The sequence below is a fragment of the Gopherus flavomarginatus genome, chromosome 17 (assembly GCF_025201925.1).
Source record: "Gopherus flavomarginatus isolate rGopFla2 chromosome 17, rGopFla2.mat.asm, whole genome shotgun sequence".
NCBI classification, from domain to species: domain Eukaryota; kingdom Metazoa; phylum Chordata; order Testudines; family Testudinidae; genus Gopherus; species Gopherus flavomarginatus.
Window position 1 is genome coordinate 14,250,265 of NC_066633.1, and position 12,084 is coordinate 14,262,348.

General features: G+C 42.0%; 1 protein-coding gene across 1 annotated transcript in view; it reads left to right on the plus strand.

Moving 5' to 3' along the window:
* MEGF9 (multiple EGF like domains 9) overlaps window positions 1-10,139 on the plus strand; it is an 88,862-nt gene extending 78,723 nt beyond the window's left edge. The window contains exons 5-6 of the mRNA XM_050927085.1: window positions 970-1,242; window positions 4,645-10,139. Of these exons, the coding sequence (XP_050783042.1) occupies window positions 970-1,242; window positions 4,645-5,099 (728 nt within the window). The 3' untranslated portion in view covers window positions 5,100-10,139. The remainder of the gene's footprint in view (window positions 1-969; window positions 1,243-4,644) is intronic.
* The last annotated feature ends 1,945 nt before the right edge of the window (window positions 10,140-12,084 follow it).

The following is a 12,084-nucleotide window of genomic DNA, read 5'->3' on the forward strand; positions in this document are numbered from 1 at the left end:
TGTGCTCTTTGCTTGGCTGCAGGGCTTGTGAAGATGTCTGTGCCTTACAGGTTTTGCAGTGTAGCTTTGAGCTTTTGCCACCTCATTACTAGAGAGATAGCAAAGGGGTGATGAGATGAAATTAATCAGGGAGGAAATTTAAGCTGCTGTCCCTGGCCATGTAAGAAACTCCCAAGAGAAGAGAGACAGAAGCCCTGTTGTTTGGGATTTTCAAATTAATTTTGGACAAAATGCTAGAGAACAAACTATTGGGATCAGTCCTGCACTAGTAGGGAGATGGTCTAGAGTAGTTTTTCCCAAACTTAGTAGGTGATTGGTCCCTTATTTGAAGACTGAATTTTTGTGATGCCTGTACATTTACTATAAAAGCAAGACTAAGGAAATATATTAATGATAACAAGGCTAGGCCTAGTAATTTGTGTGTGTTTTCAAGAGGTTGATGGTGAATACTTGAGTTCTAAGGTAAATGGTGTGAGGGGGAGTAACCTTAGCTTTAGGTTGTAATAAAATTTTCAATGCCTTGTGATTTCCCCCGTCCCGCTTCCCCAGGTTGAGATGATCTAAAAAGTTCTTGTCCATTCATAACTTCCATGGTGTAGTCCCAATGAGCCAGATGCTCCATGCAATCCATCACTCAAGACAGATGTGTCCTGAAGTAGTAGTAATCTCTGACTGACTGGAAATATGCTAACTATACTCAATGACTGGGCACCAAGATTTAGAAACCTAAAAATGTGTTTTTATTTTTATGTGGCAGCATAGATCTACAGGGCTGAACAGAAAGAAGTCCCTGCTGCAAGGCGCTTACATTTTAAAGACATAAGCATTCAGCTTTTACACGGGCAATCTCCCATTGACTTTAGAACCTGACTGCAAATCAGTGTGATGCAGAGCAAACATGCAAGTGGTACAAGGAACATTCTTTTACAGGGCTCGTTCAGTGATATATGTGATATCTCTTTTTTTCAGAACCTGGTCAGCACACTCCAACGTGTGACCGATGCAAAGCCGGATACACTGGCCCGAACTGCGACCAGTGTGACAATGGCTTTTACAATTCCGACAGCATCTGCATTAGATGTAAATGTAACGGGAATGTAGACTCAGAGCAGTCACCCAAGGTGTGCAAGCCAGACACAGGGGAATGCATTGGCTGTCTCCACAACACGGCCGGGTTCCATTGTGAGGAGTGTCAGGAAGGTTATGTCAGAGACCCGGAGGGAGCCAACTGCACCAGGAAAGGTAAATGCTTCTCCTTGAATCAATGTCCGTGTTTCCTAACCAGATCAGACACACGCAAGCTGCCTGGGGGTGGGGAAGGAATATTGGGTATATTTATTCCTGGAGGGATTTGCTATTGAAGATGAAGCAGCTTTAGCATCTTCCAAGGTGGACATGGGAACTCATTCCTTTAAAAGGGCCAATCCAAGGGGGAAGCTAGAAGAAAGTTCCCCCTGTAGCCATTATAATGTTTTCTCAAGCTTCATTTTCAGTTACTAAGAGCCTGTGTGAACATTGCCTGCGTTGAAAGGAGCAGCATGATGTTTCTGACGCACGGCTAATCTTTGGCATTCTGGAAATGGCTCTTGACAGACAGCTCTCTCTATAGCTTGAGACAGCAGGCTGCGGGAGAGCAGAATCTTCTAGGTTTCGGCACAGAAAAGTATTTAATAAAGTTCCTTTCCTGCAGTGAACTTTTGTGTGTGTTTTCATGCGTGTTTGTGCGCATGTCTGTATAAAAAGAGAGACTACTATATTCATCTTGTGTTATACAGAAAATCAGACTAGATAATCTAATGATCTGTTCTGGCTCTAAAATCTGTGAATTGGAGATTCATCTAGGTTGTCGGTAATTCATCTGTTCACCAAAACTGTGGCAGGAAATATCATGAAATAAACTGAAACAAAAAATTATGTATAATTTGGTTTGGTATCCTGATTTCTAGAGCTGGATGTAAACTCCTAACCCCCCGGTGTGTTGCGTTATTTGACTACATTCAGTAGCACTTCTCACGTCAGTAGGGATTTACAGGATTGGCACCGTTATAAAGGCTTTTTATCATAACACACAGTGCTTCAAGAACTATCACCTCCGCTTTGTAGCTGAGAAACTAAGGCACAGAGCAGTTAGCAACTTGACCAAAGCCACACACCAAATCCAGTGGCAGAGCAGGGATGTGAACTCACTATTGCCTGGTTTTGAAGCCTCTTATTCCTCATCCTCATTGCATCTAATACTCTCAGGTGCATGGTGGTAATGAAGAGGCTACCTTATAACAATATAGCCCTGAATAAAATGGTAGAAAATTCTTCTCCCAGTGGTTGTTAGTAAGTTGCTCCACTAGATAGACTGCAGGCTCCATGCACATGTGATTGTACATAGGAAGGAGAGCGCAGAATTCCAAAACATATCAGGACCAAATTCATCCCTGCTGTTCCAAGAGATTTAATTCAAAGGTACTACAATAGGGTGATGTAACGTTCATTCTCTTACTAATTCCTGAACGGATAGACTGCAAGATTGTTTTCTGTGCGGGGAAGAGAGATGATTAGTAAAAAGTTGAATATTCATTTGCTGTAACGTTATGTATGGCTGTCTGCAGGGTTGCAGATAGCAGTTTCACACTGGCCCATCCGTTGTGATGCGTTGGTTTTGTGTGCCAGGGACTGGCTGACCTTGTTCCATAGTAAAATACATGCTTTTGTTTTTGAACGACCCTTTCCAGCCTGCACTTCTCCTGCCACTTCAATGACATGGGGAGAGAGCTGATTACTGACGTGGGGAAATACTGCCCTCCCGGCTCACAGGCAGCTGAGGCAGCTACTGTGTTTCCTTGACACCTGTTTTCCTTTCCATGTTAATATTTAAAAGATCTGCATTTTTGTTCCCTGTTGGCTGAATGTTGCTCGACCATGAGATTTTAGGGCCAAGATTTTCAGAAGTGACTAGTGAATTTGGAGGCCTCAGTTTTGGGCAGCCCAACTTGAGGCAACTGAAAGGGGTCCAATTTTCATGGGGTGGATGCTCAGCACCTTTTAAGGAGTCTCAGGTTGGATACTGAGAAAACTGGAGCACTGAAAATAAGTAGCCACTCACGAAAACTGATCCTTTATGTTTGCTTAGTCACAGGAGCAGACTAAAGCAGGATCCGTGAAGCACTCGGGATTTGGGCTTTAACGTTGTTTCCCCATCCCCCTTGCTCTTCCCCCCATCAGCAGTAAAGACACAACACATTTCCACTCCACACTTCCTGTTGATTTCTGTGTCAGTGAGGTAGTGAGCAAATCTGTAGCACTACATATCAAGTTCCTGTACTGCGTGTTAACAATTCTCGCTTGTTAAATAGCACTGGGAGGCATGGTGCTACCACGTGTTAAGCAGATTTGTGCGTAAATGGGTCTGTACTGTAATCCAACAGCGTGCATTTTGCAAACAGCATGTACATTCACAGCAACGCCATCAGCACCACAGTCTAATTAAACAAAGCTAAGGTTGAGTGGTGGTAGAAATTGGTCTGGGTGGGAGCCAATGGTCATTTATTATATGATGGAGAGGAGCTGGGTGGATACCTTCACTGTGCATTTCTAGCGCGTCTAATGGCTAGCATATATTTTAATATGTATATGATAAGGAAGCTTGAGGCGAGTCAATTAGGTTGTCAACAATATTTTAACCTTAACTGTCCTCTAACTAGACTGTTTTGTGTGGGAACCTTATTTGAGATTGACCTTTTATAACTTGTAATAGTTTTTTATTAAGAACTTTATTCAGTGGCTCAGTACTGCAGTGATTGGTGGTATAAAAATACCTAAGATAGACAGGACCAAATTCTCTTCTTAGTTTCGCTCAGGCAATCACATTAAAATGGATAGAGTGGGATGGATGTAGCTGAGAGCAGGACTAGGTCCATGGAGCAGAAACATTCTAAATCCTCTGTATAGTTGTAACATGTTCTGGTTAGGGATCTTTCCACCTCTAAATCCTGGGCTTTAAAGTATAATCACTTCCCTACAGCTGGCGCTTAGGGGCTGATCCTGAGAAGGGCTGAGCATCCCCAGCTCCTGTTGCCTGTACCAAATTAGCCTTTCAGAGGTGATTCTCCTTCTCAGCCCCTACTAGTAAAAGTTCTCTTCAGAAAACCTTTTGTATGGGTGAAATCCTGGCTCCACTGAATGGACAACTTCCTTTGACTTCGTGGAGCCAACATTTCACCAATTGAGTTGCACTTGGAGTGACTTGAATTCATCATGAGTAATCAAGGTCTTGTGGGCCAGATTTTCAAGAGCAGAGCACCCACAATCGGGGCCAGATTTTCTAAAGAGCTCAGCTCCTATTTGGGCACCCAAACAAGGAGGAGGTTTTCAAAAGTTCTCAGCATCCAGCAGCTCCCATTGTGACGCTTATGACCAGGTTTTCAAAAGAACTCAGCCCTCAATGCGCTGAGCTGTCTTGAACATGTGGCCAAATATTTTGATGTGTAAATGGGATCTGAACAATTCTGACCTTAAAATTTTAGTTTGTTGCTCTCATACTAACAGTGATCTATAGGCAGAGCCATTTATTTCCTGTTCTCCAGTCATGGCTCACCATGTATTTTATTGTTTGTGTATGTATTAATTTATGTGTCTCATTTTTATTTGTAGAAGTCATTCCTGGTCCTGAACATAGAGGGTTTATAACTGCTGCTCCTAACACCAGCAGGCCAACATCATTTTCAACTACGGTGATAAACAGTACGTTAGCGCCAACAACTGTGCAGACTATATTTCCTATCAACTCCTCTGACAATAGTACCTCTGCATTGGCAGACGTCTCCTGGACTCAATTTAACATCATTATTTTGACAGTTATTATCATTGTTGTGGTCCTATTGATGGGGTTTGTGGGTGCTGTCTACATGTACCGTGAATATCAAAACAGAAAACTTAATGCTCCTTTTTGGACCATTGAGCTCAAAGAAGACAACATTAGTTTTAGCAGCTACCATGACAGCATACCCAACGCTGATGTTTCAGGCTTACTGGAGGAAGATGGAAATGAAGGGGCACCAAATGGACAGCTGACGCTGACAACTCCCATGCATAACTATAAAGCTTAAAACAAGAGTCACTCCAGCTATTCCAAAGTTGGCTTTAAAAAATTACCATCCTCGTTGAAGGGGTATCAAAATCTGTACAAATGTCCAAGCAAAGGAATTTGCTACCCACGTATTCTTTTACATCGGACATGGCGTAGCTTGCTGTTGAGCAGGAAAGGAGTGTAGTGCATATGAATTTCAGGTAAAATTATGAAATGCATTCAGTGTATTGTTTTCCGTGACGATCCATAGAATTCATTGCTAAGGACTTTACATAAAATTATGCTGACCTTAAAGTATATTTTTATATGAAAAGATTGGGGGGGGGGGGTAGTAACCAGTGCCCCTTGATTAATCTAAAGCTACTTTGACTTCCAGCCAAGCTAAGGCGGCCTACACCAGTAGCCTATATTTTGAAAAGCAGCCTGTTTAATTAACAGCCGACTTTCAGAAAATAGACGTTTGTAAAGACTTCGTTTTATTTCCTGGTACGAATTTGTGTTTTTATATATAAAAAGGGAAATCATGTTCATTTCACTGTACTGCTAAGAGACTTCTAAATGAGTAAATGTTACACACGTACTAAAGTCACAATGTTCAGTTCTCCAACAATTTGGGGAGCAGAAACAGTCAATCATGAAAATGTCTGGGAGTCGGGGGAGAAAGATCACTGTTTTTCCCTTTCTGAATTCTCATACAAAGTGATGATACTGTTAAAACACAGAAATCTACTTTCAGTAGAAGGAGTTAATGAACTTGTATACATACTGTACAAGGGAAGACAAGACATCTCAGGGTCACATGTACAAATAAAAGCTAGGCTTAATATCCTACCCTGATAGAAATGGTGTGTTCTGTACATAGAATGTAATATATCTTCTCTCCATAGTATTTATAACTATTTGTAAAAAAAAAATAAAAAATCATGAGTCATATTTTATCATCTAGATTTTATCTGTACAGCGGTTAGTGGCATTGTAAAAAAATATAGAGATTGTTTAAAATTGTTTAAATCAGATGGCAATATTGCTGGAGCTGGGCCTCTGGCAAACACCCATCATTTGAAGTTGTTCTTCTGATATCACTGAAATTTTTTTAAAGTTGTCTGTTTCCTACTCGTTATCTGTAATGGTTCAAACTCCCCGACTCCTTTAAAGGTATGGCCCATAGTATTATGAATAGAGACTAGTCGATTTCCAGAGATCAGGTGTAACATTTGGTAATTTGCTGTGAAGTGCCAGCACAAAATGCAAACATGCTGTTACAAATACATAATTATTTATGACTTGATCCTGAAAACCATGATGAACATGCGCTGTTGTTATTCACATGCATAATTCCTTTGAAGTCCACAAGACTGCTTGTGTGAATAAAGACTGCTTGGTGTGATCAAGGATTGTCAGAGGTGCTGAGCTTTGCCTTTCCCCACTTGAAGATAATGGCAACACTCCTATTGACTTCAGTGGAACCAGGACGTCACCTAAGAGTTTACAGATCAGATTCTTCATTGCAAAATTCTAGTTAAAAAAACAAATTATATAGACATTGTCAAGCAATTTATGCCTAGAAGTTCTTGTAGCTTTAAGCTGTTGTATGCTGGGGAGAGTTAGGAGCCTCAGTTGCCAAGAAACACACAAAGGTCCATTGGTTATGCAAAGTCCTACTGTTCTTGTGCAGAAACAGACTAGCTCTTACAAGAGGGAGCACAGTTAACAGCTGACAGACATTTTCTGGCTCAGCAGAATGGAGATAGCCACATGGAAGCAGGATGCCACCTTGTTCCCCCAGGTGACTCTAAGATGTAGGCCTGAATACAGGCTCCTACACATAGGTGTAATGTGGATGGTGAACATATATCCATGCACCACCAAGGAAGAATGCTGACCATAACGGCCTGTGAGCAGCCGGTTAGAACACCTAACAGTATGTCATAACCCCTAGATAGACCCCCCTCTCCTGTCCTGTTAACAGCTGGCAGCAGGCAATGGGGGAGCACATGCTGAACCTTTTGCCAGCAGGTGTAAGGCGCACTGGACACTTCGCTCCTTTTGTTGACCCCTGAAGCATTCTGTCTGCATCTGTGCAGTGTAAAAATAATGCCATGGAGCACCTCAGCTCCATCCTGCCTTTCTTCAGCGTGCCTCACAAGCACCAGCTTGGCACACGGTCATTTTCAAGAGCCGCATCCAATCTCTCTCCCTTAACTCTTTTCACTGTACTCACAGGCTGTCTTTGGGCCCAGTCCAACTCCTATTAAAGCCAATAGAAAGCCTCCCATTCACTTTAATGGAGTTTAAATGGGATCATTTGATTTTTTTTCTGAGCTTAGCAAACTGTTAACGTCCTGTGAAAATCAATACAATTAATGTCACAAATCAAGCCCTTCTCCTAACCTGCCCTGACACCACCTATACAGCTGTGATGTGTGGGTGGTGGTGCTTTGCAAACATTTAAAAACAATGTTGCTGATAAACAAGGTAGTTAACCAAGTTGAGCTATCTCTGGCTCATGCATTATCAGAAACAGAGTGGAAAAGGAGAATAGTGTTTGTTTATTTAATTAATTAATTTATTCTGTTTGTATTCCACTAGTGCCTAAGGACCTCAGTCAGGGTGGGAGATGCATTATGCTCGGTACTGTACATACACACAATAAATTACAATCCCTGCCCCCAAAGATATTAGTCTAATTTAAGATGTGGCACAAGTAAACGTAACAAAGGGAATTCGAGATGGAGGGCAAGGAAAATAGTGACAGCAGGGTGTGATAGACCATGGATAAGCTGGATCTGAAGCCCGCTGAAGTCAATGGAAAGTCTGCCATTCCCTGCTGTGGGCTTGGGATCAGGTCCTAAGTTTATAAGAAGTTACATTCACGTCATTCAGACATGTTTTAAGTGATAAAATAGAAGGGGGGGAAAGACAAAGGATTGCACACAAAGCTTTTGAAGAGTGGATTAATGACAATGGAGAGAATGACTAAAAACTCTAACTACTTGGCATTGTCCTTTTGTAATATCTACTTGCCTGAGCTTTACACAGTGAAAGAAGTAACTTTTCATAGGCGATTTTAGTGATCCCCCCTTTTAGATTCTGGAAATAGTTCATAGAGCAATAATGCTGACAGGCAAAGAAAGAGCGAGCACTGTGGCCTGTCTGAAGTCTTTTGGGGGAGCTTGAGGAGAGCTTGCAAAGAAGAGAACGGCTACCGAATTTTCCTTCCTGAAACCTTTGAAAGCCTGCAGGCTACTTTATCACAGGGATGGGACACGTCTCATTTGGATTTCAGATCCTGGTTTTTGGTTTTCTCCCATTGTAGAGAGAGTGGCCAGCTGCAGAGTTTGCTTCTGAGTTCAGATACTGACCCCTCCTATCCCACCATTGAAAATGATGGTGTGTAGATCTGGAGTTCTGGTTCTGGCCCTTTTCTGCTTTAAAAGCAAAACAAGCGAAATGAATATGAAGGCACTGTATCCCAGCCCATGTTTGATGGAGTGACGAGGTCAGTTCCCCCTACACTTTGTAATAGTGAGAGGGCAGTAGGATTTGGGAATCCTTTCTGATGCCAAATGATCTCACAAATTTTGAGAAAACATCTCATAGACATCCTGGGGGTCCGATCCAAAGCCTCCAGAAGTCAATTGAATCTTTCCTTTGGACTCTACTTGCATAAAACTTTTCAAAACTGGACTGACCTTGCTGGAACTGTGGAGGGGTATTCTGTCATATAGCAGGCTTTGTTTTGGAACTAACCTCAGCATAGCAGAGAATGGAAACATCACAGAAGTGAGGCACTAGGGAGGATGCCTATGGGAGGGTGAAATGACTCAGCAGAAGAAACAAAAATAGTTGCAGTCAGTCATGTCTTTCTGCTGAGATGAATCACTGAATAAGAAATCAGAACATGATTAAAGAGAAACTCCCCTGCTTGAGGTTCAGCCTAGTTCTATGATCTTGGGGAGTGGAACCTGCTTGTATCCCCTCTGTTAACCACATACCTGAGCATCTTTACAAAGAGAGGAAGAAAATGAGCTAGCTGTATCTCTTGATCAGCTTAGAGTGCACCCTGACATAGCACTGCCTGAAATGTCCACCGGCAGCTACCTAGGGTTGCCAAAGGCCTCCTGTTGTTTTGTTCATTTTATAACTTGCCACAGAGCTTCTGGGATGCAGAGTCTGCTCCACAGCAGCTTGGAACGTGCACGGATAAGTAGGAAGAGGATAGCACCGGTGCACTAGAGCCAGTGGAGAGGCTAATCATCAAGTTTAGGGATGGGGCATCGAGGGTACTGGGCACAGATGGCTGCAGTATTAGTATTGATACTGTGATGGCATTTACAGGCATCACGCTGAACCAGGGCAGGCAATAGAGTGAAACTGGACTTGGGAGGCCCCACCCCTCAACAGGTGCAGGGCATGTTCTCAATGGAGAAAGAGTTTAAAAGGAGACTGGTAGGCCAGGGAGTATGGTCTGCATGTAGTAAACAGGAAGTGAGGCTGATGCTGTGCCAGGAGTGGTAACAGCTTTGTGAAAGTTGCTCTAGCAGTAGGGACTTGGAGGGCCCCTACTTGATCTTTGGGAGTTGAAAGCCCTAAGAGACTGAGGAGAGTCTATTAAGGCAGTGACCATGCCCCAAACTGAAGTGCTCTAGACTGGTGGGAAATGACCTGGGGGGAATGTAATTTGGAGTAGCTCAGTAACTTGGCAGGACAAGTTGATAAACTCAAAGGGCCCTGGTTTGAGACCTGCTGGATTGGATGAGCCTGGGTCCCTTTGCCTTGTCCCCTTTGTAGTGACTGATGGATGTAGTGATGGAGCAGTTAGAGCATGAGGGGGTAGGTGATTGAGGCTGCAGCTCAGACCCCTCTGGGATGACTAGACTAGCAGAAACCATACGGCCATGAGCTGACCACTAGGCCAGCTGGTCATCAGACCTTCCTACTACAGATACCCACACCTTTGGTGATTATCATTGTTCCACCTGCTAGCAGCTAACCAAATAGTATGCAGTCCTGTAGGACAACAGCATTCATTTTGGGTGAGACGGTGGTATGTAGCTATGTGTGAATGGTGAAGATGGAGTAATAGGGGGACGTGGAGTCCAGAGAAATTTGGTCGTGAAAGATCAATGGCTGCTGTTCCTAATGGTAATGATCTTATGCTCATGTCATGGGAAGTGAGCACCCTTTTGGCACATGCCCCTGCTGGTCTGGATGAGACAACTGAAATCCTAGTCAAGTACCTGAGAACAAAAAGACTCCTCTGATGGTGTGGGTGAAGGGAAAAACAGTAACTTTATAACATGCACAGGGGCACCCTGGCTGGATCACAAGATAGGATGCTGGTCTTTGAATACAGGATGTGGCAGACATACAAAAATATAATGGGGCTAATATGAATTTAAGGTCTTGTATCTCAGGAACCATCATAGCTAGAAATAACTGCATGAAGTTTTAGGCCTGGGGAGTTAGCATGAGGTATCATATATTGAAATAGTCACTCCCTTGGTCCAGGCAAAATAAACTTAGACCCTCAGAAGGAATTTATGAGCCAAGATGGCGCCTCTTCACCATTGTAATGGCATTCTGGGGCAGTTGACCTCTGATGTACAGTATCTTTATTCCAAATGTTAAATGCAATATAAGCGATCCAGTATGGTGGCAGACAATCGGTACAGTCTCTTCTAAAATGAGGACCTAAGATTGAAGACTCAACAAAATTTCTCTTTAAAGTGAAGTTTTAAAATTAGCTTCCAAGAAACTCTGCTATTTATGTCTCCAATTAAAATAAAACGTGGGCCTAAAACATTCAAATTACACTTGCTCCCAACTAAAATCCAGCGGGCTTGCAACACATCCAAATAAGGTGTCTTCTAAGCATATACTAAGCTTACAAATGCATTTCTAAAAAAGCTGTGTATGGTTTGAATATGTCAAATTTATACAGAAGAATGTTATTTAAAATGAATAAAAATGTGTATAATTTGTATCTAAGCCACTTGGGGTTTTGCTTTTGTTTTGTTTTTAAATATAGTCTAAGGGCTGCTACCAAGTCCCATATGAAGTCAGTAGGGAGTTGGATTGAGTCCTAAGAGCCTGAATGTGACCTTGTACCAATAACTCCGTTCATGACAATTAAGTTATTCCTGCTGTATATAAGTGAGATCAAAATTATACCTGAAGTGTTTTTAACACCAAACATTTACTAACACAATTCATACTCTGTCATATTAACAGTGTTTTGTTTTTTTAATCCCTGTGAAAGCTTTTGACTATTTATTTTTATTTATGTTCTTGTTAACATACTAATTTTTCAGCTCAATACCTTGTCAGTCAATGAGTCTCTGCTCACTGTAGGGGTGTAATAGTGATACAGATTTATTTTGGCATAAAAGTAGGCAACCATGTAAAAATTAAATTAGAGAAGACCATACTATCATGGGTGTTATCCACATCTGCATTGGGATCTTCAAAGGAACTCTCTGTGGACCAGATCTCTCTGAAATCTGCATCTGAGGAGCTGATGATTTATTAAAGGCTGTTTATAGCTGCAAAAAAGATTTTTATAGCGTTGCCTCTGGAACCTTTACAGTTCTTTCTCACTTGTCATAGTTAGGAAGTTAACTCCCACTCACAATGGAGAAGTAAATACCAAATGGTAAGAATGCTGTTGCCACTGAATGTTATTTGTGACACACTCTGTCCGTGATTCAGCAAAGCACTTAAGAAATGAGGATAACGTAATGAGAATTCAGAATGTGTGCATGTGTTAAGTGCTTTACTGAACTGGGGCTTAAAAAAATGAAGAGCTTGAGTTTCTTATTCTCTACACTTTTATTGGTTTAATTTACTCCTGATTACACCAGTGGAAGGGTTTTATCCTGTAAATCAATGGGAATTTTGCTCTTGACTTGAATGGGAGCAGGATCAGGCTATTAATGAGAGGATCAGGCTCATTATGGAGTGTCTTGAGAACACTACAGCAAATCCTGATCCTCTGAGGAAAG